The 27,613-nt window shown below is 44.1% G+C and overlaps 1 protein-coding gene across 15 annotated transcripts in view; it reads left to right on the plus strand.

Annotated features, from left to right (window-relative positions):
- CC2D1B (coiled-coil and C2 domain containing 1B) overlaps window positions 1-27,613 on the plus strand; it is a 133,817-nt gene that overhangs the window by 11,570 nt on the left and 94,634 nt on the right. For 11 of the 15 annotated variants that reach the window (XR_012160487.2, XR_012160481.2, XR_012160483.2 and 8 more), the window contains 10 exons: window positions 5,697-5,809; window positions 6,817-6,939; window positions 9,562-9,696; window positions 11,995-12,286; window positions 12,928-13,052; window positions 13,201-13,276; window positions 14,908-15,018; window positions 21,359-21,489; window positions 23,972-24,044; window positions 27,102-27,217. Coding sequence is in view for 8 of the 15 variants with exons in the window: in XM_073357706.1 (XP_073213807.1) it covers window positions 5,697-5,809; window positions 6,817-6,939; window positions 9,562-9,696; window positions 11,995-12,286; window positions 12,928-13,052; window positions 13,201-13,276; window positions 14,908-15,018; window positions 21,359-21,489; window positions 23,972-24,044; window positions 27,102-27,217 (1,295 nt within the window). In the remaining 7 variants the exon portion in view is untranslated. Of the gene's footprint in view, window positions 1-5,696; window positions 5,810-6,816; window positions 6,940-8,074; window positions 8,133-9,561; window positions 9,697-11,994; window positions 12,287-12,927; window positions 13,053-13,200; window positions 13,277-14,907; window positions 15,019-21,358; window positions 21,490-23,971; window positions 24,045-27,101; window positions 27,218-27,613 lie in introns of those variants that run through there. The other 4 variants (XM_073357709.1, XM_073357710.1, XM_073357713.1 and 1 more) reach the window with 4 other exon arrangements.

Genomic DNA, 27,613 nt, shown 5'->3' on the forward strand with positions numbered 1-27,613 from the left:
TCATAATCATATAAAAATGGTGAACATGGGGCATAGGGTGTGTCACTTACATAGAGAGAAGATTTTTGAGAGTAGAGGGCTCTTTAATTTAGCATACAAAGGCATACCAAGATCAAGTGGCTGGAAGTTGAAGCTATACAAACTGAGACTGGAAATAAGGTGCAGTTTTTTTTAACAGTGAGGGAACAGGATAATTACCAAGAGGTGTGGTGGACTGTCAATCACTTGCAATCTTTACATCAAGACTGGGTTCTTTCTAGAAAGTATGCTGTAGCTCAGCGAGAAGTTATTGACATGATGTAGGAATTACTGGGTAAAATTCTTTGCAATGTGTTATGCAGGAGGTTAGACTAGATTATTAAAATGGGCCTTTCTGTCCTTTAAATGAAGTCTGGAAACTTGTGAGTTTGTTTACTTGGTGTATTTGACAGCATTTGTGTATAATCCGTTTAATTGTTTCTTGTACTGTTGTTTTCCTATGCTGTTTGTGTGGTACTTTCACACAACAACAAAGGAGAGGAAAATTTATAAATACACAGGAAAATGTGATTGTAAAATCACAATAGTAATTGGTAGGAAGACTCAGAGGCAAGTGTGTAGTACCTGAAACTAAATTTAATTCATTTTGATACTGACTAGATTTCAAGATAATAGTTACCCTTTAAGAGTAATAAATGCAGAAGATTTTAAAGTATTTGAAATAAGCTAATGCAGCTGTTTCTTCAGCCTGTTCCCTTTTTAAATCTTACTTTTAATAGAAATTCTGTTGTATCAAAGTACAATTGTATATTTTTTTTAAAAAACTGGCCATCAAATAAAAAATCCTGTCGATTGAATTAAAGAATCCTATAACTGACTTCTCCTTTCTAGCTCTTATAACTAATGACTTTTAGAAAGCATTAAATAAAGGTCTTCATCAGTAATCCTGATAATACCATGAGACTAAGGGAATGTGTTCTAGATCTGCGTATGAGGAGATAGATGCCCTTTGTGTCATCAGATCCACTGTTTCTCTCTGTGAGTTTCCTGTGGGTACTTTCAGCCACACTGGGTTTTAATTTTTATCTTTTTGTCACTACTGCCTGTATAACGTATAGGTAAGGTCTGGTTGTTTGAGAATAAGTCTGGGAACCAGGAACTTCTGAGCTCTGCTTCCATCTCTGACACAGACTCTTTCTTTGGAGCTCATGAAGTCACTTAACATTTTTTTTTCACTTTTCCCCATCTGTAGAATGAAGGTTAATCCTCATCATCTCTGTAAGGTTTTATGAGTCAGTATTCGTTATGCCCATTGAAGGTGTCAAATGTTTTCCTCAGGTGTGAGCAGCACATTTGTCAGCAGTGGCATTGCTTGAGCATTGCATCCCTGTTTTTCTGGAATTAAGGCTATAGGTGAAATCCTACTGTTATTTTCACTTGTATAACTGAGGGCAGAATCTGACCCATGTCTGTGCAGGAGGAAGAATAAGTCTAGTTTAAACAGGATGTAGGCGGTGGTGGGGAAGAAGGCACATATTTGGGAATGAACATAGAATACAAAATGGAGCAATTAGGAGAGATGGTTGGACAGATGGCAGAATGAGCATAGGTGGAGGTGAGATCAGAGGGTTAAGTAGGGGAGGAGTTGGGTAGAGTTTTCAAGAAGAGAATTAGAATTGGAAGCTTAAACAGAAGTAGAAGAGGAGGGGACCAGTGGCCAGTGAGGAGATGAGAAGAAGAGAACTTCCTCAGACAATAGGAGAGGAAGATGATCAGAACAGTAGCATCTTGGGTAGGCAGAGGGGGAATAAGGGGCAACATTCTCTGACTTGTGTGACAGATCTAAATTCCAATATTCAGCTTGGCTTTTGGCACTCCTATGGATTGAAGAGGGGAAGCCTTCCCCAATGGCAGCATGTTTTGGTTTGCAGCACTTATTTTGTATGCTATGAATTATGGGACCATCTGTTAGTGCTACGAAGCTGAAGGGGAAAGCCTGTCTGGTGGCAAAGATTCTTTGTCAATCTTAAAGAAACAAACAAAATCTGTTTATTGTTCTGAGGTGTTGTCCACACTTTTCGCTTTGGTAGCAAGCAAAAGGTTTGTGTTGCTCATTGTGTATCTGGTATTGGGTTAGTAGTGAATTATTATTTTTTCAGTTCTCCTGCTGGACTCTGGTGGTTTTATCTATTCTCTGCAGATGAGAGCTGCCTGGAATTGATTAATATGTGCACAGTTTAAACAGAGAAGACAGATGATCTTTTGGGTAAAGAAGTGAACTAGGACTCGAGATTTAGGTTCAGTTCCGCACTCTGCCACGGAATTCTGGTGATCTTGGCCTAGTCACTGAGGTCCCAAGTGGACCCCTGAAATTGCTCAAAGACACATTGATTTAAATGTTCTACACCTGTGTGCAGGGGTCACCTATGTGGTTCTTTTTGCATGATTGGGCCTAAAACTCTCTGTGACTCAGTTCTTCACCTATAAAATTGAATTTATTCCTTTTCCCCACACTTTGTCTCTGGTCTATTTACTCAGTAAACTCTCTGTAGTGATTGTTTCTTGCTTTGTTTATGAACAGCACCTAGCACAATGAGGTCCTGATCTCAGTTGGGGCCATCAGGTTCTACTGCAATACAAATAGTAAAAATATTTCAGTATTTGGAAGAAAATATAAATAGAGAAATGTTTGAAGGTGAATGTATTAGGAAGTGTAATGTTGAGGATCTATGGTATAGATACTTCGTGCATCATGAGCCGAGAGGGGATCATGTTGCATGAAGGCTACTAAGAGTTTGTCTTCACTGCAGAGTTAACTTGAGTTATAATGCCAGTGTTACACCTAACTCAAGTCCCATCCATGTACAAAAACCCTTAACTGGAGTGTGGTGATGCTTTTAACTCAAGTTGGCTGGCCCATCAAGAAATATGGAACACAACTCCAGTTAGCACAACACGTCAACTAGTAAAACAATTACTGTGCAGCTCACGCATTATTTCTTGGTGTGGCTGCTCTCACTCAAGCTTGGTTAAGTCAACTCTGCACTGGAGGCATAGCTTCTGAAACCTGTGGCTTAATAAGTACAGTTAAGGGTGCACGTTCAAGTGGCAGCAGCTAGTTTCATTTGTTTTAAGTTACAAGTTGCTCTAAGCAACTCATATTCTTATAAAGAAAAGGAGTACTTGTGGCACCTTACAGACTAACCAATTTATTAGAGCATAAGCTTTCGTGAGCTACAGCTCACTTCATCAGATGCATATCGTGGAAACTGCAGCAGACTTTATATATACACAGAGAATATGAACCAATACCTCCTCCCACCCCACTGTCCTGCTGGTAATAGCTTATCTAAAGTGATCATCAGGTGGGCCATTTCCAGCACAAATCCAGGTTTTCTCACCCTCCACCCCCCCACACAAATTCACTCTCCTGCTGGTGATAGCCCATCCAAAGTGACAACTCTTTACACAATGTGCATGACAATCAAGTTGGGCTATTTCCTGCACAAATCCAGGTTTTCTCACATCCCCCCCACCCCCATACACACACAAACTAACTCTCCTGCTGGTAATAGCTCATCCAAACTGACCACTCTTCAAGTTTAAATCCAAGTTAAACCAGAACATCTGGGGGGTGGGGGGGGGTAGGAAAAAACAAGAGGAAACAGGCTACCTTGCATAATGACTTAGCCACTCCAAGTCTCTATTTAAGCCTAAATTAATAGTATCCAATTTGCAAATGAATTCCAATTCAGCAGTTTCTCGCTGGAGTCTGGATTTGAAGTTTTTTTGTTTTAAGATAGCGACCTTCATGTCTGTGATTGCGTGACCAGAGAGATTGAAGTGTTCTCCGACTGGTTTATGAATGTTATAATTCTTGACATCTGATTTGTGTCCATTTATTCTTTTACGTAGAGACTGTCCAGTTTGACCAATGTACGTGGCAGAGGGGCACTGCTGGCACATGATGGCATATATCACATTGGTGGATGTGCAGGTGAACGAGCCTCTGATAGTGTGGCTGATGTTATTAGGCCCTGTGATGGTGTCCCCTGAATAGATATGTGGGCACAATTGGCAACGGGCTTTGTTGCAAGGATAAGTTCCTGGGTTAGTGGTTCTGTTGTGTGGTATGTGGTTGTTGGTGAGTATTTGCTTCAACCTGTTGTGTAGCTCACAAAAGCTTATGCTCTAATAAATTGGTTAGTCTGTAAGGTGCCACAAGTACTCCTTTTCTTTTTGCGAATACAGACTAACACGGCTGTTACTCTGAAACCTGTCATATTCTTATGTAAGGCTTGATTCTGTTATGTCCCATGTGGGTGTAAGTCAGGAGTAAATGGAGTTACACCAGGGTATAACAAGCGTGAGGTAGGAGCCAGGCATCTCAAGTTGTCTTACCTGAGTATTTTATACCTTGCTCCTTCATAGTTGTAAATCTGGCTGTTTCCAATATTTTAAATGCTTAGGAAAAGTTTTAAAATGTACTTTTACCTCCATTTGCAGTGTTGTTTTAGCCATGCTGGTCCCAGGATACTAGAAAGACAAGGTGGGTGAGATTATATCTTTTTTTATTGGACCAACTTCTGTGGTGAAAGCATGTGTCTTTCACCAATAGAAGTTGGTCCAATAAAAGATATTACCTCACCCACCTTGCCTCTCTTTTACTTCCTACTGACTCTGGGTTGCAGAGGCCGTTATTTGACAAGGGGACAAGGAAAATGAATAGTTTGAATCTGTTTCTGTAGTGCAAATGAGAGCACAGAGGGTGAGCATGTGTTTTATGGAGCAAGGAGAGAATCTGGTCAGGTTGCAATTTCTAGCATACAAACTTCTGCCTGTCCCTGTGGAAATCTGCATGTTCGCTATCCTCTGGAGAATGTTATTAAACACAACTGGGCAAGAAAAATGCACTAGATATAACAAGGGAAGTAGAGTAGAGGCACATTTCAGGGTACACAGACCTGTTGTTCTTGTGGAGGAAGACTAAATTCTCTAGAAATAAAATTCCTTTTGACCATAAGTACTGTTGACAATAATAGTCTCCATGATTCAATTTACTCTTAAAAGAAAAAGAAAAGCTCTCTCATGTGTAACTGAAATTCCTGCCAGTTGTCAAAGCTACAGAATTATCAAGTTGTATGCCTGAACTCCTGATCTGCTGTGGGGAGCTTTAGATTGCATGTTCTCTCCCTCATCCCCCTCACCCACATATTTCTATAGGTGGCACTAAACAGCACATTTTCCTTCAGACAATTTGCAACACAATGTGGTGAAAATGCAACAGAGGAGGGAGAATATGTGGTCAAGTGGAGCAGAGGTGGCTGGACCAGAGGAAGAGAGCAGAGACAACAAAATAAATCAAAACCAGGGAAATACACAGAAAGGGAAAAAAGGAAGAAGCATAGAACAGAGAGAGGAAAAGAAAGTAATAGACAGAAAATGTACCAGGAGGTGGAGTGACAGGACAAAGGAGGTGGAGCAGAAGGCACTGATCAATTGCAAGTGGTGGGGCTTCAGCCAAAAAAGGCCTGGGAATTACTTCACCAGCTTTACTGTCTTGCTGATTAGAAACAAACACGGCCTATAGTTGAAAGGGAGAAGTGACAAGTGAACTCTCAGTTAGTTTCCAAACAGTATGCTCATAATTTAGGTTTGCACCGTCCAACAGTATGCTAGATCCTCATGGCTTGTCTCTTCTTGGTTGCCTTCTCCAGCCCCTCTGCCCATGGATCATATTGAAAAGATGGCTGCGGAGTGCATGAAGGACCTGAATGAAGAGGAGGAGAAGGAGGAGGATGAAGGTTTGGAGGAGGATACGGACCTTTTGGTATGTACTTTCTGCCAGTGGAATTCAGACTATCACGGAGTAAATTCTGTGAGCAACAAAGCCTCTCAACTTTTTAAAGGGAAATTAAGACATGGAAAACTTACAGCTGATTTAAACATTTTTGAATGGTTGGACCCTGTCCATACCAAGATGAGACCAGTACCTGACTACAAATGTGTGTGTTTGTGTGTATGTGTGAATATGGTTCTTGGAGGAGGTGTGGGGGAGAGGAAAATCACAGTCCATGTGAGTTAGGAAAACATGGCTGAAAGCCTTTTAGCAATCATTCTACTTAGTTATGGCTAGGACACTTGCTCTGAGTGTGGCCAGGGCCTAATAACCGTATCATTGAGCTAAAATGATTTTTGTGTTGTGTGTGACTGGATTGTATGGAGGGGGCACTCAACTACACTTATTACGGTCATTAGTGAAGGGTGACTATTTGTAGGTTTGAAGATGGGATTTAGACAACTGCCGAAAAAAGATCCTTCTCTTAGCTACTGCATGTTCTTCAGTTCTCAAACAGAGAACTACCCAACAAAAGGGTTGTGTAAGAGACCGTAGCACTGTATGTTGGACTGTGAGCTTCCCCAGGAATTGCCTTCATATTGTGCCTGAGCATTTCCACTCATGGCCAGAACCAGAGTATGTGGAAGCAGCTGCAAAACAAATTGAAATTAGGTAAGGCAGGAGAAGTTCAGGGACATCAAAGACTGTTTGAGGTTTAACTCTAGGTTCTGGAGCCAGGAGGTACATGCTTTCTCTAGACCAGCTTTCTCACCCCTGTTGATTATCACTTGTCAGTGTCCCATGGAAGTGTGTTACCCTTGACACAAATTGGTAGATAAGCTACACTGAAACATTGCCTTGGGTAAAAGGCTTCAGGACCTGAATCATTCTTTTCACTCTGGCAGTGGGGAGGTGCTTTAGTTCCTGCAATATCTGTTCACGTGGTGCCGAAAGCAGAGCATGCTTTACAGTAACCACCTCACTGATTCTTGCTGTAGGCAGAGTTGCAGGAGGTTCTGGGCAAGCAAGACGAAACAGGAAGTGGTGAGAATGAAACGGTAGCGATGGAGGTGCTAGCAGCTCCACCAGTAATACAGCAGCAACCTGAAATGCAGGCAGAGGTAAGAAAGAGATGTGTGGTTGACTTGGAGTTCCACTGATTCATTCTCATTATGCAATTTATAAGATGACAAGCTTACTTTATATTCTGTCTTATTTTGTACATCTGTATGTTTCCTGGTGGGAGCTGACACTATATTGATATAGTTAGATTTCATCTTGCGTTGTTCTTAGGGTGATGTGTGCAGACTTCCGTTGTACAGCTTACAGCTCTGCTATTGCTCCTTAATCCCCTTTGTAGCATTCTTGTTATGAGTCTTGAAACTGCAAGCAGTTCTGCTATGCTGCACTACGCATAATAGTAGTAAGACCTAGTTCTTATATAGGTTTCAGAGCAGCAGCCGTGTTAGTCTGTATTCGCAACAAGAAAAGGAGGACTTGTGGCACCTTAGAGACTAACCAATTTATTTGAGCATGAGCTTTCGTGAACTACAGCTCACTTCATTGGATGCATAAAGTGGAAAGTACAGTGAGGAGATTTTATATATACACATAGACCATGAAAAAATATACATTGTAAGGACAGTGATCACTTAAGATGAGCTATTACCAGCAGGAGAGTGGGGTCGGGGGAGAGAAAACCTTTTGAAGTGATAATCAAGGTGGGCCATTTCCAGGAGTTAACAAGAACCTCTGAGGGGGGGGGGGGGAAGAGGAGGAGAGGAGGAATAAACAAGGGGAAATAGTAATGACTCAACCACTCCCAGTCTCTGTTCAAGCCTAAGTTAGTTGTATCCAATTTGCAAATTAATTCCAATTCAGCAGTCTCTCGTTAGAGTCTGTTTTCGAAGTTTTTTTGTTGAAGGATAGTCACTTTGAGATCAGAAATAGTGTGTCCAGAGAGATTGAAGTGTTCTCTGACTGGTTTACGAATGGTTTCAGAGTAACAGCCGTGTTAGTCTGTATTCGCAAAAAGTAAAGGAGTACTTGTGGCACCTTAGAGACTAACCAATTTATTTGAGCATAAGCTTTCGTGAGAGCTGTAGCTCGCGAAAGCTTATGCTCAAATAAATTGGTTAGTCTCTAAAGTGCCACAAGTACTCCTTTTCTTTTTGGTTTATGAATGTTATAATTCTTGACATCTGATTTGTGTCCATTTATTCTTTTACGTAGAGACTGTCCAGTTTGTCCAATGTACATGGCAGAGGGGCATTGCTGGCACATGATGGCATATATCACATTGGTAGATGTGCAGGTGAATGAGCCTCTGATAGTGTGGCTGATGTGATTAGGCCCTATGATGGTGTCCCCTGAATAGATATGTGGGCACAGTTGGCAACGGGCTTTGTTGCAAGGATAGTGCTCTTCATTAGTAGATCTCGGAGTGCTTTACAATGGAGGTCAGTATGACTATCATTTTACAGATGGCACAGAGAGGGGAAATGACTTGCCCAAGATCACCCAGCAGGCCGGGGCAGAGCTGGGAATGGCAAACAGGTCTCCTGAGTCTCAGTTGAGAGCTCTGTCCACTAGACCATACTGTCTCCCTCACATGGCCTGTAATATCCTATAGTCAAATAAGCAGCGAGATGGTGACTACTAGCCCTGTGCCTGTTCCACACCAAGAGGTTCTGTTTGTTTTCCCACCCTACCTGGACCTGATACTCCATAGTTGGGTCCGTTGGGTGCAGTTCAGGTTGCAGGGCTCTACTGTACACCCTGGACAGAAACCTCAGTCCTGATCTCCAGCATCCCAACTATCTACCATCCCAATGTTTTTTGCCCCTCTGCCCCATGCCGAACCTTTTTATCAGTGCATCTGAATCCTAACCTGCAGTAGCTGTTGCTGTTTTAATCCTGAGGCCTCTCCTAAGCAGGCTGTCAGTGGTGCTGAGTTATGTAGAATTTCAGAATCTGTTTCTCTATTGAATTTGTCTATCCAGGCACGTTCTTTGTTCAGTTGTTGCTTTTCTTCTGTTGTCATACAATACAGATTTCAGGACTTCCGTGCATTGTGCACATTAATAAATAGGGCAAGAGTAGGTCTGTGTAGAGATAATGGCAATAATTACATCAGGAGCCAGCTGACAGGTCAATTTGACAACACAGTGCTTATAAGTAGTGAATGGTAAGTGTTTACTTTTGTTGCTTGTTTCACTGGGCAAGTCTCAGACTGCAGACTTTCCAGCTTACAAGAGGAGGTAGACAGAGGAGATCTTGTATTGAAGCCAAGTTGTGAGAATCCTGGAAAGGTGTAAAGTTAACATGGTGAAGAAAACAAACATTCCCTCCCCAAAATAACACCCAGCCCACCTGGGCACATGATGTCTGAGAGGCATCACTGTTCTCCCTCATTTAGTTCTAACCACCCAGTCTCCAGTAACCCTGTGGCTGTAAGTTTCCTAAACTACTCCACCCAATTCTCTCTATTGCTCCTTTGATAGGAAGCCCAGAGATGGATCCAGGAAACATTAGTGCAGTACAAGTGCCCTTCTGTTTCAGAGAAATTTTCCATTTCATCCCTGCTGTCTTGATTCCTGAGCCCAGTCTGTGTGCGTGTGTTACTTTGTACAGAAGGGATATACTTACTTTTCAGTGGTAAGGTGAAGCATGTGTAGTTTGGGAAAGTAAATAATGTGCCTTCTTTTCCCCCCCCCCCCCCCTTTTTTTTTTTTTTTTTGGAGAGCACATCTCCTGCTGTTTCCAGTGAATTGCAACAGATGATAGAGGACAGAATCGCTAACTATAAGGCAGCAATCTCTAATGCGAAGGAGGCAGATGAGAGTGGCAAAGCACGACGGTATGAAAGAGGCCTCAAGGTATGTTGGATTCATTACATATAAACATGATTGTCATATTTAGCAAATCATAACTTTTCCACTGATACATGGCATATTTTGTAAGATTTATAGCAGTTTTATAATTACGGCCCTACCAAATTCACGGCCATGAAAAACACGTCATGGACCCTGAAATCTGGTCTCCTGTGAAGTCTGATCTTTTGTGTGTTTTTATCGTGTACTATACAGATTTTATGGGGGAGACCAGCATTTCTCAAATTGGGGGCCCTGACCCAAAAGGGAATTTCAGGGGGGTTGCAAGGTTATTGGGGGCGGGGGGGTCATGGTATTGCCACCCTTACTTCTGCGCTACCTTCAGAACTGGGTGGCCGGAGAGCAGGAGCTGCTGACTGAGGGCCCAGATCAGCAGGCAGCAGCGCAGGAGTAAGCATGTCAATATCATACCCTGCTATCCTTACTTCTGTGCTGCTGCTGGTGGTGGCTCTGCCTTCAGAGCTGGACTCCCGCCCCGCAGCCACTGCTCTCCAGCTGCCCAGCTCTGAAGGCAGCGCTGCCACCAGCAGCAGTGCAGAAGTAAGGGTAGCAGTACCGCAACCCACCTTACAGTAGTCTTGTCGTTCTCCCCCCCCCTCCCCCAACCTCCTTCTTGGATCAGGGCCCCTACAATTACAGCACTGTGAAATTTCAGATTTAAATAGCTGAAATCATAAAATTTATGATTTTTAAAATCCTATAACTGTGAAATTGACTAAAATGGACCATGAATTTGGTAGGACCCTATTTATAATATTGCTATCAGTAATATTACAAATGGTCACTTATATTCCATACAGTGTCATACAAGGCAATAAGGTGTCATTCTATAAATGACATTAGGCACAAGAGGAAGACAAAGGAAAATGTAGGCCCTCTATCTAGTGGGGAAGGAGTGCTCATAACTGGTGGCGTCAAGAAGGCTGAGGTGTTTAATGCCTATTTTGCTTCAGTCTTCACTAAAAAGATTAATGGTGACTGGGTACTCAACACAATAGTGACAACAAAAGAGAAGGAATGCAAGCCGAAACTAGGAAGGAACAGGCTAAAGAATATTTAGATAAGTTAGAGTTATTCAGGTCTGCAAGGCCTGATGAAATTCATCCTAGGGTACTTAAGGAGCCATCTGAAGCAATCTCAGAACCATTAGCACTTTGAGACCTCATGGAGGATGGGTGAGGTCCCAGAGGACTGGAAAAGGGCAGACACAGTACCTATCTTTCTTTAAACAGGGGAACAAAGAGGACCCAGGGAATTAAAGACCAGTCTGCCAGACTTCAACATCTGGAAAGATACAGGAACAAATTATTAAATAATCATGTTGTAAGCACCTGAATGATAATAGGGTTATAGCCTGCATGGATTTGTCAAATCATGCCAAACCAACCTAATTTCCTTCTTTGACAGGGTTACTGGGCTAGTGGGTAGGAGGGAAATCGTAGATGTAATATATCTTGATTTTAATTACGCTGTTTTGACACAGTTCCACGTGACTTTCTCATAAATGTATGTTCTGCTGTGAAGTCCATGTTACTTTTTTGGCTTTGTTGCCTAACCTAGGTGTTAAGTAGCCCCTATAATGGGGATAATGTTTGGTGTTGGGTTAAAGAATTCAGCTGAAATTGGGCTTTGTTACTTAGCAAGGGGACTGTGTAGCTCATGAGTTTGGAAATAAGAGCAGGGGCCTTTCACCTTTCAAAAGCTGGTTCAAATCCAGTTTTGTCTGTTACCATCTGATGGCTGCCTGGGCCATGTGAAATTAATTTGGTGATCTCATTCCAGATCTGCTGGACAGAGATCTGCACTTGCACTAAGATACCACACGAAAGGCTGTGTTTAAAATATACCAAGACTTACTACAAAATTTAGTTCCATAGTTAGCACTGAATGGCTCACCTTTTGGAAGTCTGAGCCACAAAAGATTGATTGGGCCATAGAGACTGACCTGTCTTCTCATTCCTAGAGGTAGGATCCTCTACCATCATGTTTGTTGTGATATACTGACAGGGTAGAATGGAGGAAGCTTGTATTACTTGCTCTATAGAGAAAAACTGTTGCTGTGTCAATCAGGCATGTTTCAGCAGGGCTAAGACTCCCATGTGACCAAAAAAAATAGGAGGAGGAAATACGAATGGGCAGAGATGTCTAGTAGCTCTCCATAAAGAATGACATGGTGGGTCCTAAATAAGGATATGAGTTTGCTGAGTTGTGGTGATTGTACACAAGCTGTGTATGTGATGGAAATGCCAGTACCTGTTGACTTCACTCCTCAATTTTTGCTAGATGCTGGAAACTATGCTGGCTGCAATGAAGAAGGGCAAAAAGATTAATGAGGAAGAAATGCCACCACCTGTAGCATCAGGGAGAAGCTCTGCTAATATGCCTCGAGCCACAGGAGCTGTGCCAGAAAATTTAGGTGATCCAGACAAAGTAATACCCAAGGAGAAAGTGGAATCACCTGCAGACCATGAGCTACAGCCTGTCAATGATATAAAGTTGTCTCCAGAGCCAGCCTCTTTACAAGGACATGCTGCTGCTACTTCTGTCCTGGAAATGGGTGCCACATTACAAGATGGTAGGTAATTTCAACATGCCAGCTTTTCCTTGGAGCACACATCATCCCAGCCAGGTTATGATTCAATAATACATTGCGCTTCTTTAGCACCTTTTACTTGAGCGTATCAAAGTGCTTTACAAATAGGATACTGAGGCACAGAGTTCATGACTTGCTCAGGGTCACACAGTTGAGTCAGTTGCAGTCAGGAATAGAACTTTGGAGTCCTGACTCCCAGATTTCACTCTAAGGATGTGCTATAGTGACAGGGTGAAGACATCCTAAAGGTTCCTTCCTCTTCTGAGGTGTCTGTTCACGTCTCTCATTGTGGTCTCTCTGCCTCACTTCCTCGGTCAATTAATGATGGTAATGCTTCCCTGCCTTGCAGAGGAGCTGTGAGGAAAAATTCACTGTTTGTAAAGAGCTTTGTGATCTTAATGAAAGGCACTGTGGAATTGCACAGTGGTGTTTTCAGTCATTGTTGCTGGAATTGCCATGGTTGGCAGGACTTCTAGGGATGCCCCTAGATAAAGAAGCTATTGTACATAATGTGGATGTGTGAGTGAAAGCAATAGGAAAATAATGAATCTTTGGATGTATGAGAATGTCAAAGGATGCAGATATCAGGTGCCTTTATAAGTCTTGATTTCATTCTTCTGTAGATTCCCTTACCATGAGCACACGAACACTACTGGTTACAAGACAGAAAGAATATAAATTAGCAGCTCTGAAAGCCAAACAGCAAGGAGATCTAGAGAAGGCAAAAGAATATATGAAGACTGGCAAGGTATGTTTTCACAAACCAAGCTTCTGTGTTAGGGGTCTGAATCCTGGCAAATGAGCCCTATGTTCACATGGCTGCTCCAAATGATCATGTATGGTTTCTGAACACACAAGATAAGTCTCCTTTGGCTTTGTTTTTCTGTTTGTTTTAGAAATGTGCAATGGTCTTAGAAGCACTGGATAGTGGACAGCCAGTAGACCTCCAGGATATGCCCCCAGCTCCACAAGGTAAGAGCAGAAGAGTTTTTTAGATGGACATAAAAAAGCTGCCTTTTAAGCCTCTCCTGTTATCTAGTAACAAATGGGCATAGTGAACTGAAGGGTCAGCGCCCATTTTAAAGTCACTCTTTTGAACCATCTGGGTTAGAAATGAGTGCTGAGAATCCCAGCTTCCCAATGGTTTAAGACAGTGGTTTTTGGACTCCAGATTGTGGACCAAAGATCTTCTTGTGGACATCTTCCCTGCCCCCCAGTCCTGATTCCACGCATTCTCTGCATCATCTCCAATTCATGGCTATATGAAATAACATTACTGGGGTAAGATAAAGGAGTCAAGATGGTGTTGAACTTGCTGTAGTGCAGTGGGTGTAGCTTCTTGATTATGCCTTTTCCATTTTGTATGTCTTTCACACACCCCACCCCACCCTGGGAAATAGGAATTTACATTTCTTAGAACTGATTCTCTCTTTGTTTCCTCCAACCCTCTTCATCCCTTTCCTTCCCTTAAATCTGTCTAGTTCATTTTGTGATTTGGTTCTCTCCTGCTGGATGTCTCCAATTCTGGTGTCATAAGTTGTATTCGCATCAAATAAAGATACGAAGCACCATAGGGATGCAGAGAGGCTTGTGAGCAGGGTGTGTTTTGAACATCTTTATTTAATAATAAAAAAAAAAAGCCTGTAGAAATCTGAATGTTTTTGACTAGCCTACACTTATCAGGAAACATCAATCCTTGCAGTATAACACATGTTTTTCCATTGTGACAGAAGCTGCTCCACAAACTAGAGTAATAGAAACTCTGATTTAAGTGACAGGTTGTAAGATAGAGTGCCTCTCCTTTTAAAACTTCTACATTCTGATTTCATCTTCAGTGACTTCATTCACTGATTTCATCTTCATCTGCACGCTTCTGGGAATTACAGGTTCCAGTTGATATCAGGTGTAATTTTCTGATTCTTGTAAATTCAGAGATAGCAGCAGCTAAAATGGTTAGTGGAAGGAGAAATGAGGAGGACAAGATGCTAATCAGAATGGTATCATTTTTAAAGTCTATCACATGACCTGACAGTTACAGACATGTGGATGGACCATGACCCATACTTTTAGGACGTAGAAATTTCTGATCCTGGAACAAACATTGGTGTTAAAATAAATTCCAGTCCTGCAGAAGACTTAAACTAGATAAAAACAATACTCCCCCAACACTTGACCTGTAGAACTCACGGATGTAGGATGTTGTTGAGGCAGCTTAGTAAGATTCAGAAACATAATTGGACATAGCTTTAATTATGAAAAAGTGTAGTTACACTAGCTAGGATAAACATTTTATAAGGGGTATAAATCCTTAGGACATAAAATGATCACTGGCTGGGATCAGAGGAATATTTTTCCCCATAGTATAATATTATATAAGTAAATACAACATTTGGAGAGGTGATGTGGGAGATTGCCTTTTAAAGCATCCAGTGTTGAGCACTGCCAGGGCTGGAATATCTTAACAGGTGGGGTTATTTATCTATCCTTCTCTGGCCGTAAGTCCTAGAATTGTTAGCAAATTACCAAGATTGTTCATACATTCTCTCCTATATGCCAAAGATTCCTACCTAATGTAGACTTGAAAATTGCCTCTTCCCTCACAGATCTTGAAAGCCTGAAAAAGACGCAGGCTCCATCAAACCAGATGGCATCTGTTCCCGTTGAAAATTCCCAGCCCCTCACAACGTTCAAACCTCAGGGCCATGAAGCCTCAGGTAGGATTTGTAAAGCAGGACTTCTCTGTAGTAAGTCATATTCTTATATGATATTTGGATGCTGATCCAAATTATACATGAATACTGGAATGGATAATGGCAGTACATAATAAATGGTCTTTCTACTTTGAGTAGTGTTTGTTTCTATGGATGTTCTACTGTAGGTGTACTCGCAAAAAGAAAAGGCGTACTTGTGGCACCTTAGAGACTAACACATTTATTTGAGCATAAGCTTTCGTAGCTCACAAAAGGTTATGCTCAAATAAATGTGTTAGTCTCCAAGGTGCCACAAGTACTCCTTTTCTTTTTGCGAATACAGACTTACACGGCTGCTACTCTGAAACCTGTAGGTGTACTTGCATCCCTAAGCTGCTGATTGGAGAATTTCAGTAGCAATATCCATTAGGTCCACACACATGCTGTCTCTCCTCATGCCCTGCCATGAGGGTAGCGAGTGCACATGGGCTAACCCCCTCAGTTGCTTCTCAACCGCCCCGGCTAGAGACAGAGCTGTTAGCTGTCCATTAGTGACGTTTATCTCATCCTTTTCTTTGCAGCCTAGAGCTTAATTTTTAGTAGTAGTTTCTTTATTTTTTACCTTATCTTCTAAAATAAATATGGTTTACTTTTTTTCCTTCCCACCCTTCTTGTTGGAGGCCCTTCCCCCAGTGGGGTATGTCTGGTTCTCCAGGCTTCAAGAAGCGCCTCTCATGCAATGAGGCTATCACCGTTGCAGACACACACTCACGGTACATTCGTTGCCTCAGTGAAGGACATGTCCCTTAAAATTGTGCTCTCTGCCAGCATCTTAGACCTCGGTCTCGCAAGGACAGAGAGCTGAGGCAGAAGAGTATATTCATGGAGGTGGCTCTCAGACCTTCTCCAGACACACGCCAAGAGTCTCCGGGCAAATCCAAGGGCTATGGGGTAAAGAAATCAGCCGCTGATGCTCTCATAAGTTGAAAAAAGAGTGGGAAGTCCCCACAGTGAGCCGCAAGCTAGTTACAAACGATCCCCAGCATGCTTCGTATCCTCAGTACTGTCGGCGCTGAAATGGGCCAAGCCCAGTATCCACAGCTCAAGAAAGACTATTGCGGCAGGTACCATTGACACGCCCACAGACTCAATTAGCAGAGGCACCAAGTCAGTGATACCTAAGAAGGAGGACAGGAGCAAACACTCCAAGGCACCACTGGTACTGTGATGCCCCATTGGTACAATGCTTCTTGAACAACCAGTACATGAACAACCGGTGTGGACAATATCTCCATCCACCTCTGGCACTGCCAGTGGCATCAAGCCGGTTGGCACCACCACAGTTCCAGCACTCGAGGGATCTCCGTGTAACTGATGTGCCAGAGTCGAGTCTCCTCTCTTCGGTACCAGGATCTCCACACCTAGCCTTCGTCCAGTATGGGAGTCTTCCGTGCTGCCTTGCCATGTTCCACCGATCTCTAGTGTGGACTCGGATAGTGAACTGGAGGAGGGAATATTTTAGTACTCCTCCCAAGCCCCCTAGGGTGCCCAATACCAGCAGGGCCCCCAAGCATATCCTCAGAAGACCCCACTATCATCATCCTCAAACGGCCATGCATGGGTGCCATCACAGAGCTCCATGCCCCCCCAGTGGCTCTACTGGAACTGCTGGGCTGCATACTGCCCCCATGCTTCTCAGGTTTCTAGTCCCAGCCGTGAGTCCCCAAGACGCACTTCTTCGACACGGTGTCCAGGGCTCCGGAGCCCCCAGAAGAAGTCCTGGAGGAGTGTGAGTGTGATGCTGAGGAGGCAGTGACCCCAAAAACTATATCCTCCTCCTCCTCCCCAGATGAGGCTGTCATGCCTCCCTCACAATCCTTGCTGGATAATTTTTGCCTATTCCAGGATCACACAAAGAGAGTGGCTGACTCTCTCCAGATACTGCTGAAGGAGGTCAAGGACACACACCACAAGCTTCTGGACATCCTCCTCTGATCTTCCTCCTCAAAAGTTGCCCTCCCTATCAATGAGGCTCTTCTTGACCCTGCGAGAACCATATGGTAGACCCCAGTATCAGTTGCACCGAATTGCAAGAAATCAGACTAAAAGTTCTGTGTCCCAGTGAGAGAAGCAAAGTTCCTCTTCTTCCACCCTCTACCCTACTGCATCATGGTGGATGCTATTAATTCTCGTGGCCATCAATACCACATGAGGTCCGCTCCCTATGATAGGGACTGGCAGCGTCTGGACCACTTTGGAAGGAAGGTGTACTCCTCAGTCACGCTTCAGTTTTGAATCACCAACTACCAAGCCCTCATGGTGAAATATGATTCCACAAACTACTCAAAACTGAACAATTTAACTGAGCAGCTGCCCGAGTCGCATCGCAACCAATTTAAGGCCATCATTCAAGAGGGGTAGCTAGAAGCAAAGATAACTATACAGTCTGCCTTCAACGGTGCCGATACTGCAGCCAGATCCATCTCCATGGCAGTGGTGATGCAGCGTGCCTCTTGGCTCCATTTGTCGGGTTTCACAAAGGAGGTGCAGGCAACTGTCGAAGATCTTCTGGGCATTAAGCTCTTCGCGGAGAAAACCAATGCCTCCCTTCACACTTGGAAGAATTTTTGGGCCACTCTCCATTCACTGGGCACCTACACATTGGGACAAAAAAGGAAATTTAGTCCACAGCCCCAACATAATCTTTCCACATGCCAGTAGCCAACTAAATGATACTACAAGCTGCAGAGGAAGAAAATTAAATTCTCAAGACATAAATCATATGGTCAGCAATCTTCCTTGTCCCAGCCATTCATGTCCAAACACCAATTTTGATATGTTGGTCAAGGTGCCAGCAAACCACTCTCTGCATCTGTTACAACCAACCATCACTACCCACCCATTTGGCCACCATCTGGCAGCTTTCCGCAGCACCTGGGAGTACATAACATCAGACTGATGGGTCCTAGAGATGGCTATAAGTACGCTCTCCATTTTACCTCTCTGCCCCCTCCACAACACCTTTTCCTGTCCCTCTTCAGGGACCCTTCTCACGAGAGTTTTCTACAACAAGAAGTAGACAGTCTCCTCCAGTTGGGAGCCATAGAAACGGTACCTCAACATCCATGAGGCAGAGAGTTCTATTCTCAGTATTTCCTAATACCCAGATAAAAGGGGGCTGGAGACCCATATTAGACCTCAGCACTCTCAACAAGTTTGTCACAGCTCAGAAATTCAAAATTGTCACTTTAGCAACATCATTCCAGCTTTGGAATGGGGAGACTGGTTTTCAGCCCTCAATCTTTAGGATGCATGTTTTCACATCTCAATCCTACCAACTCTCAGATGATTTCTTAGATTCACTCTGGGACAAGACCATGGCCAGTACATGGTGCTCCCCTTTGGGTTATCATCAGCCCCGAGAGTATTTTCCAAGGTTCTCTCAGTAGTGGCCACCTACTTATGCACCAGGGATCATGATCTACCCTTACCTAGACGATTGCCTCCTCAGAGCTCAGCCTCTCCAAGAGGCTCACTGAATCACCAAAACCACAATTCGCTTGTTTACAGAGCTGGGCCTGGAGATCAGTGCTCAGAAATCAACCCTCACTCTAGTGCAGCACCTGGAGTTTATAGGGGCCAACCTTGACACACTATAGGCCAGAACCCTCCTACCTCAGCACAGGTCGGTCTCTCTGACTACACTCACAGAGACCATTCAAAACACCCCACAAATGTTAGCCAGACATTTTCTACAACTCTTAGGGCATATGGCAGCGGGCACAGTGGTAATACCTCACACCAGACTTCACATGCGGTGCCTTCAGATGTAGTTCACCGACCAAACAGAAACAGACTAGACAAACCCCTGTCACTACCCACCATGGTCAAAATCTCCCTAGACCAGTGGAAAGACCCAGCCAGCATTTGCAAAGGGATTCCCTTTGCGCAAAAACTCCGTTGTTGCTTCTCGCCACCGATGCATCGCTCATAGGGTGGAGCACACATCTAAATGACCTTACGACCCAAGGAAAATGGTCACCCACTGAGATATCACATCAACCTCCTCAAGCTAAGCCTGGTCAGGAATACCTGTATCTACTTCCTCCTGCTGATCAAACGGTCACACATGAAAGTATTAATAGACAATGTTGCCTGTATGTTCTACATAAATTGATGAGGGAGAGTTGGGTCTCCTTCCCTCTGTGAGGAAGCGATGAGACTATGGAACTGATGTATCTCCCACGACGTCACGCTGTCAACGGCCTACCTCCCAGGTACACGGAACTCGATGGTGGATGGCCTTAGTCACAAATTCCCACATGACCACGAGTGGGAACTAGATTCATTAGTACTTCACGAGCTATTCAGGCATTGCGGGACACTGACTACAGACTTGTTCACCACTTCCCTGAGCAAGAAATGTTCAAGCTACCCCTTCCAGAGCAGGGATAGGACAATACTCCCTAGGCAATGCTCTCCTCCTCCCTTGAAACAGGGACCTCCTTTATGCCTTCCCTCTCTTTCCCCTGCTATTGAAGGTCCTACCGAAAATAAAAAGAAAGGGAACATGTCAGTCTAATTGCTCCTTCGTGGCTGAGACAGACCTGGTACCCTTACATGTCACAGCTTGCAACACGCTCACCAATCTCTCTCCCACTCACTCTGCGACTCCTCTTACAGAATAGAGAACATACTCTACATCCCAACCTGGTGATTCTCCACCTCAAGGCATGGCTCCTTCTTGGCTCAAATACCTAGAGAGCACCTGTTCAATGGAAGTGCAAGAGGTATTGTTAAACAGCAGAAAATCCTCAACACAGCGTACTTAACTGCAAAAATGGTCCAGCTTTTGGATTTGGTGTACATTCCAACAAATGTTTCCCTGACATCCATGACCTTTCCACACATCTTAGATTATGCACTGGCCCTAAAAAGACTGGGGCTGTCTGTAAGCTGTCGTAGAGTCCACTTAGTGGCTTTAACCATCCAGTAGAGGGGTACTCAGTTCTGTCATACCCAACCACCAAAAGGTTCCTCAAGGGTATAGTAAACTTCTTTCCGCAAACTTGGCTTTCCAGTCCCACATAGGACTTAAACCTGATACTGAAAGGAGTGACCAGGCATCCCTTCGAACCCATGGCCACTTGTTTGCTTACTTACGTCTCAGTGAAAACAGTCTTCCTGATAGGAAGGAGAATAGGAGAAATAGCAGTTCTGATGGCACGTCCCCCCCTATATCTTATTGATTTGGGACAAGGTTACGCTCAGACCACATCCAAAATTCATCCCTGAGGTAACCTCTCTGTTTCACATAAACCAATTGATTCATCTTCCAACCTTCTATCCTAAGCCTCACTGAGACAACAGAGAGGCTGTATTACATACCCGAGATGTCAGAGGGGCCCTAGCCTTCCACCTGGACAGAACGAAGGCCTTCAGGAAGTTCCCCAGATTTTTCCTCTCTGTTGCGGAAAGATCCAACAGCTTGGTAATATCAGCCTAAAGGCTTTCCAAGTGGGTCTTTAACTATATCAGACAAGTTAGCAATATGACCTCTCCAGATACTATTTGTACACACTCCACAAGGTCATCTCCTCATCTGTTGCCTTCTCCAAGAATGTCCCTGTCTCAGAGATCTGTAGAGTGGCGACATGGACATCAGTCCACACCTTCGCAGAACATTATGTGATCACTGCGGACTCTGCCTCCAATGTCATCTTTGGCTCCACAGTACTGTCATCTGTAACTGACCCAACTCTGAAGTCCCAGCCCTCCATACAGGTACTGCATAGGAGTCACCTACAGTGGAGCACTTATAGGAACACTGCTCAAAGAAGAAGTTGTTACTCACCTTGTGCAGTAACAATGGTTCTTCGAGATTTGTCCCCCTGTGGGTGCTCCACAACCCAGCTGCCTCTCCTCTACTTCAGAGTACTTATCAATGACTCTGTGGTAGAGAAGGAGCTGAAGGGCGTTAGTTTGTGCATGCTGGCTAGCCTCATTGCAGGGCACGAGGAGAGAGAGTCATGTGCAGACCTATGGCCACTGCTACCAACATTCTCCAATCAGCAGCACAGGGGTGCAATTACGCCTACAGTAGAGCACCCATGGGGGAGACATCTCAAAGAGCTATCGTTACTGCACAAGTGAATAACTTCTTCTTTATGAAGAAAAAGGTTTAACAACACTTAGTCAGTAATAAAGCTCTGTGGTGCTTTTATGTAATAAAAGTAGCCCTTGATAGGATTTCAGTTCTGTGTCAATGGCTCTGCAGGAGGTTGGGGAAGGCAGGGAATGGAGGCAGCTGGCACATGTTCTGAAGTCTCAATCATGTGGCATTTTATTGTCTGTATTATTTCAGTGTCTGCTCAGCAGCCGAAAACTGTGCTGGAAGCTTTGCAGCAGAGGTTGGAGAAATACAGATCTGCAGCAGCACAGGCCAAAGCAAGTGGGGATGATCGGAAAGGCAGGATGCATGAGAGGATAGCCAAGGTAAAAGGGAAGCACAGTAAGTAGCTTGGCTTCAGCAAAGCTGCTTGAGCTCATTCCTCTGGAGCTGGCTAGCAAAGCATTAAAGTATTTGAAATAATTTATGTATATTGTCCGGCCAGCTGGAATGAGCTAAAATAGTTAACCTTCTGCTCCTTCCTGCACAGCACCTCTATCAATGAAATATTCTATAAACTGTGCATATACAACCCCATTGAAATTCAGTGCTTCAAGGCAGAGCAGTGGGGGGATGGAGACCTTTTGTCCAAAGACACTTGTGCAAACCCCTACATGGATATGGCGTTTTACTCCTCCATGTAGAACCTTGGTCTTTACAAGGCAGGAATTCTCTGGATGGGAACTTAAACTGCCTATAGAATGTAGTGCTGACATAACTGACTGGAGGCTGAGAGTCTAAGGAGGAGTGGATCTTTAAAACATAATGTTTAGACTCCTCAGCCATCCCTTCTGGCTGCATAATAGACTTTCAATACAGTGTAACCTTTTTGATGCTGTTTCTTGTGCGCCACTGCAGAAGGCGGGAGTACCAGTCCCCTAAATGGTTTTCATGGGATGGTGTCTAATGTGTATCAAGCAATTTGTACTAGGCTCCGTGGGACACAAGCAGTTAATGTGTGAACCTGTTGAAACTGAGGGATGTTAAAGGTTGGGTACTCAGACACTATTCTTCCATTTCTGTGGGCTTGAACACAGGGACATAGACATCTAAGGGACCTCTGTTGTGGGTACAATCATTAGTGCAGAACTGGAGGCTCACAAAAAAAAGACTAGTCTGAAAAATTCTTTCTGATTATCCAGTCCCTGGAGTTCTGAGGTTTTTTGCGGACACGCTTCCGCAGAGAAATGTCTTTTGTTTGTTTACTGGTGGAGTGTGAGGAAAAGGCTCATTGCCTTGGCAGTTACTGTCATGCCCCCTGACCAATAATGGAATCTCTTTGCGGACACTGCTCCATTACTGCACAGTCAAGGCTTCCTCAGCAGAGGAGCTTGGGCTGAAGGCAGAGCTGGGGATGTGGGGGAGGAGCTGAGGCTAGAGGTGGAGCTGACCTGGAGGCAGAGAGGGAATGAGGGCAGAACTGGGGATGGGGGAGGAGCTGGGGCTAGGAGGTGGAGCTGGCCAGGAGACAGAGAGGGCCATTCTGAACGAGGGTGGAGCGGGGCCGCGACTGGGGGACAGGGATGCAGCTTGGGGGGTGGGGGCAGGAGCAGAGCTGGGGGGCACTGCTTCCCTGCCTCCAACATGGGGACTGACCTGGGCCCCCTGTGCACTCCCCTGAATGTTCAGGGTGCGCCTCTGTCATAAATATAAAGGGAAGGATAACAACCTTTATGTATACAGTAAAATAAAATCCCTCTTCGCCGGAGATACAGAATCCCCTTACCTGTAAGGGGTTAATCACTTCAATTAACCTAGTTGGCACCTGACCAGAAGGACCAATGGGGAAAGAAGATACTTTCAAATCTGGGGTGAGTGGAAGGCTTTGTTTTGTGCTCTGTGTGTGTTTGAGACAAAGAGAGAGACCAAGCAAGTAATCCAGCTGCTACTGAAATGTTACATCTAATATTACAGAAATAGTAAGTAATAGCAAGGAATGCATTAGATTATCTTTTGTTTTAGCTTGTGAATTTTCCCTATGCTAAGAGGGAGGTTTATCCCTGTTTTCTGTAACTTTGAAGTTTTGCCTAGGTGGGAATCCTCTGTGTTTTAAGTCTTATTACCCTGTAAAATACCTTCCATCATGATTTTACAGAAGTGCTTCTTTAACTTTTTTTTCTTTATAATAAAGTTCTGTTTTTTTAAGAATCTGATTGGGTTTTAGTGTCCTAAAAACCCAAGGGTCTGGTCTGTGCTCACCTTGTTTACCTATCTGGTTGGTAGATTATTCTCAAGCCTCCCCAGGAAAGGGGGTGAAGAGGCTTGGGGGAACATTTTGGGGAAACAGGAACTCCAAGTGGTCCTTTTCCTGAATCTTTGTCTAACTCACTTGGTGGTGGCAGCAGTACTCATCCAAGGACAAGGAAGGATTTGTGCCTTGGGGAAATTTTTAACCTAAGCTGGTAGAAATAAGCTTAGGGGGTCTTTCATGCGGGTCCCCACATCTGTACCCTAGAGTTCAGAGTGGGGAGGGAACCCTGACAGCCCCACAGTTTGGGGACCACTGGTCTAGGGAGTGGAGAGGCCACTAGGAAGAAAGATGAGAGAGACACTTATTTTGCTCACTGTCTGCATTTGTGATTTCTGCAGCCCTTCAAGGCCTATGCCGGTCCTGGCAACAAGTTCAACAAAGATTCATGTTTGTATAGAAAACCTGCAGTGCACAAAGAACTTGGAAAGCAGCATGTGACTTTATAGCAAAGCACCTTACATTCTGCATCAGTGTGTCTCCTAGTTTGAGCATGAAATGACTGCTAACTTAACAATAGCCAAGTCCAGCCTATGCCTAACCAGCATCTCTGATTACAGCAATACCAAGATGCCATAAGAACCCATAAAGCAGGGAGAAAAGTGAATTTTGCTGAATTACCAGTTCCCCCTGGTAAGTGTGTATATGAAACACCCTATCACCAACATTTCCCTTATTTGTTAGGACCCAGAGAACTTCTGGTAGTATTGTTTCAGAAGCCCATTGAGCTTCTCCTCCTGTTTCACAGTGGGAAGACTGGCTTGGCCGAATGACAGCACTGAAGAATACACTGTAGAACTGTTTATTACGCTTGTTAACTTTTTCACTTGGTTGCATATTCTTGGCTATTGACCTTGTCTGTAAGGAAGTGTGAACATTTGAACAGTGCTCCAGCTGGTCCTACTCAGACAAGTTGGAGAGCATGATTTAACAATAGGCAAGCGCTTGAGTGGTCACTCCCTGCCCGATCCGCCAGCCCAGTTTGGGGGAGGGGAAGCACTGGGAATATTTGCTCTTTAGTTTATTTGCAGGGAGTTGTGAAATCTCTGGAGATGTTCTAGCAGGTAATTTCCAGTTCTACAGTAGGCATAAGTCTATTTACACCTGTTAAATATGCCTTGCAGCACCCCTGTGAGTAGGGTCCTACCAAATTCACTGTCCGTTTTGGTCAATTTCATGGTCATAGGATTTTAAAAATTGTAAATTTCATGATTTCAGCTATTTAAATCTGAAATTTCACGGTGTTGTAATTGTAGGGGTCCTGACCCAAAAAGGAGTTGTGGGGGTTTCACGAGGTTATTGTAGGGAGCGTTGCACTACGGCTAACCTTACTTCTGCTGTTGCTCTCTGTGGTGCTGCCTTCAGAGTTGGGCAGCAGGAAAGCAGTGGCTGCTGGCCAGGAGCCCAGCTCTGAAGGCAAAGCAGCTGCCGGCAGCAGCACAGAAGGAAGGATGGCCTCGTGTGGTATTGCCACCCTTACTTCTGCGCTGCTGCCTGCTGAGCTGGGCCCTCAGTCAGCAGCTACCACTGTCCAGCCATCCAGCTCTGAAGGCAGCAGTGCAGAAGTGAGGGTGACATCATATGGTATTGCCACGCTTACTTCTGTTCTGCTGTCGGCGGGGCACTGCCTTCAGATCTGGGCTCCTGGCCAACAGCTGCCATTCTGCAGCTGCCCAGCTCTGAAGGCAGTGCAGAAGTCAGGGTGGCAATACCGTGACCCCCCTAGAATAACCTTGCAGCCCCCCCTTTAGCTCCCTTTTGGGTCAGGACCCCCAATTTGAGAAACACTGGCCTCCCTCATGAAATCTCTATAGTATAGGGTAAAAGCACACAAAAGACCAGATTTCATGGTGGGAGACAAGATTTCATGGTCCATGATGCATTTTTCATGTACGTAAATTTGGTAGGGCCATACCTATGAGGAAGCTCAGTGTTGTTGTTCCCCAAGGTCAGTTGGGGAAATTAAGACACAAAGAGGCAAAGTGACCCAGCGTGGTCACGTTAAAAGTCAGTGAGGGCCAGGAATAGAACTCAGAACTAGCCACACTTCCTTTTTTCTGTTTTCTATACTGTAAGGAATGATCCTGCATTCATAAGGGGATGGATAAGAGGGCCTAACAGGAATTCTCTGTCTCTAACTTCAGCTGTTCTATGTCCTCTATCCTGGCAATTCCATGTCCTGCCATGTTCATCACTGTATCTGAACACCATATCACTCCTTCGATCACCATGCCCAGCTCTCTTTTTCCAGGGGATGTACGTGGCACGGTAACCTATTTTAATCCCTGTGCCAAGTTTTTTAGGTGGCTGTGATGGTTTAATGTGTTTAAAAAAACACAAACAACCACAACTTGTAAAACATGGCCTGTTTCCTGTTAAATGTCAGTGCCTTTAAGGAGAAACTGCTGTGTCTATAAACCAGTGGGAAAGTAACATAATTCCTAAACTTCTTACGCATCTTGGCTATGTAAATATTTTTCAAACCAGGTTTTTAAGGGCATATGTGACTTAGACATGAACACCCACTGAAACCAGCAATGTTGTGTTAGGTCTGGGGGATATTTGTGTTCATTTCACTGCATCTGAACTTTGAAAGGGGCCAGACATGACATCAGCTTTAGAGACAGAAATCCTCTGTTTAGTCATGGATCAGGTGCTGCACAGGCTGCTCTGCAGTATACCTCAAACCTGCCCTCTCCCCTGGAGTAGCCATCTCTGGGGTGAGAGCAGTTCAGTCACAGACCGTCCTTGGCCTGGTTGCTGAGACTACTAACAAGGATGGTTTTAGCAATGTGAGTGCCACCAAGCAGCTATCTTATAGTGGTAACTCTGGTCACTACTGACCCAGGCTGGATTTGAACTGGTGACTGGAGAGCTCTCCCAGTGCTGTAATGAAACCACCTCCATGAGAGGAATAGCTACCAGTGCTGGGAGTGCAGCAGCACTATCTACACTGCCATTTTACAGTGATGAAACTTGCATCCCTCAGGGGGATGTTTTTTCACACCCCGAGTTACGAAAGTTTCAGCGCTGTAAGTGGCAGTGTAGACAAGACCTTAGAAATTAAAGACTGTCTCCCATTATCAAAGCCATTCACTCCCCTTCAAAAGGACAGAAAATGGTCAAAAGAATTGTAATGGGTTTAACATTTCTTAACTACTGTGGTGCTGCTCTTGCTGAAACTGCTGAGCTGCAGAGGGATGTAGAATTGCTGTGATGTTCCAGTGGAGCGCACATAGTAATAGTTATTGGGGAAACAAGGCGTAACAGGCATTGAAGATTACACAAATCAGGATTGGCTATTTAGGCTTAATCCTGTGTCAAAAAAGCAGCTAAACTGAGAAATCGGTGCATGTCTAACAGTCCAATAGTTTGTGAAATATCATTGTTAGGAATGTGTAATACCACTGGGAAAGTGAAAATATCAGTTTTCAGATAGTGCATAGCCTTTGTCTCTGCCTTTTGTGATTCATGAGGCATTGACTTCTAAAGTTATGTGGGAAAGACTTTCCCAGGGGTTAAATTGGTGGATGATGATAAATACTTTCAGAACTGTTGAGCTTTTCCAAGCACTGATCCTGAAGGGATGATGACAGAGAGAAAGACTTACATCCCTGGAAAGGGCAAAAGTTACAGAATTTAGGGTTTGTTTCATTTGGTTGTTTTGAACCATAGCTCCTTCTTCCTCAGGATTCCCCCCCATTCCCGGTGTGACACCCACAGATGGCAACAGTACAATAGCTGCCGTGCTGGAAAGCGCCAACCATCTGGCTAACATGGAGGAGAAAGAAGATGAAGAGGTGGAGGTTTGAATTACTTACCAATATGTCTAATTTTTTTTAAAAACATATCTTCTTTTGTGTGGAGAAGAAGCTATTGGATTTCCAGCTGGGTGTGGTATTGCAATAAAATACCTTTCTTCTGGAAGCTGGAACAGTACAGGATTCTGGTCTGTTGGGGTAGGGGGACAGTAAGAATCAGCTGGGAGTGTAAAGGTGAGATCTTTTGATGAGGTGAGAATTGCAAAGAGTTCATCCTACATGAAAGACCTTGAATTGTTTTAAAGGGATTTATAGGGCTATAATTTGGCTTGCCTTTTTTCCTTATGTCTGTTTCCCTGTATCTGTTTAAATGTGGGTTTTGCCTTCAAAACAACTGCCTCTGTGGTAGCTATTCCACCTGTACAGCCCTTTAGCACTCAA

This window comes from Lepidochelys kempii, chromosome 8 (assembly GCF_965140285.1).
Source record: "Lepidochelys kempii isolate rLepKem1 chromosome 8, rLepKem1.hap1, whole genome shotgun sequence".
NCBI classification, from domain to species: domain Eukaryota; kingdom Metazoa; phylum Chordata; order Testudines; family Cheloniidae; genus Lepidochelys; species Lepidochelys kempii.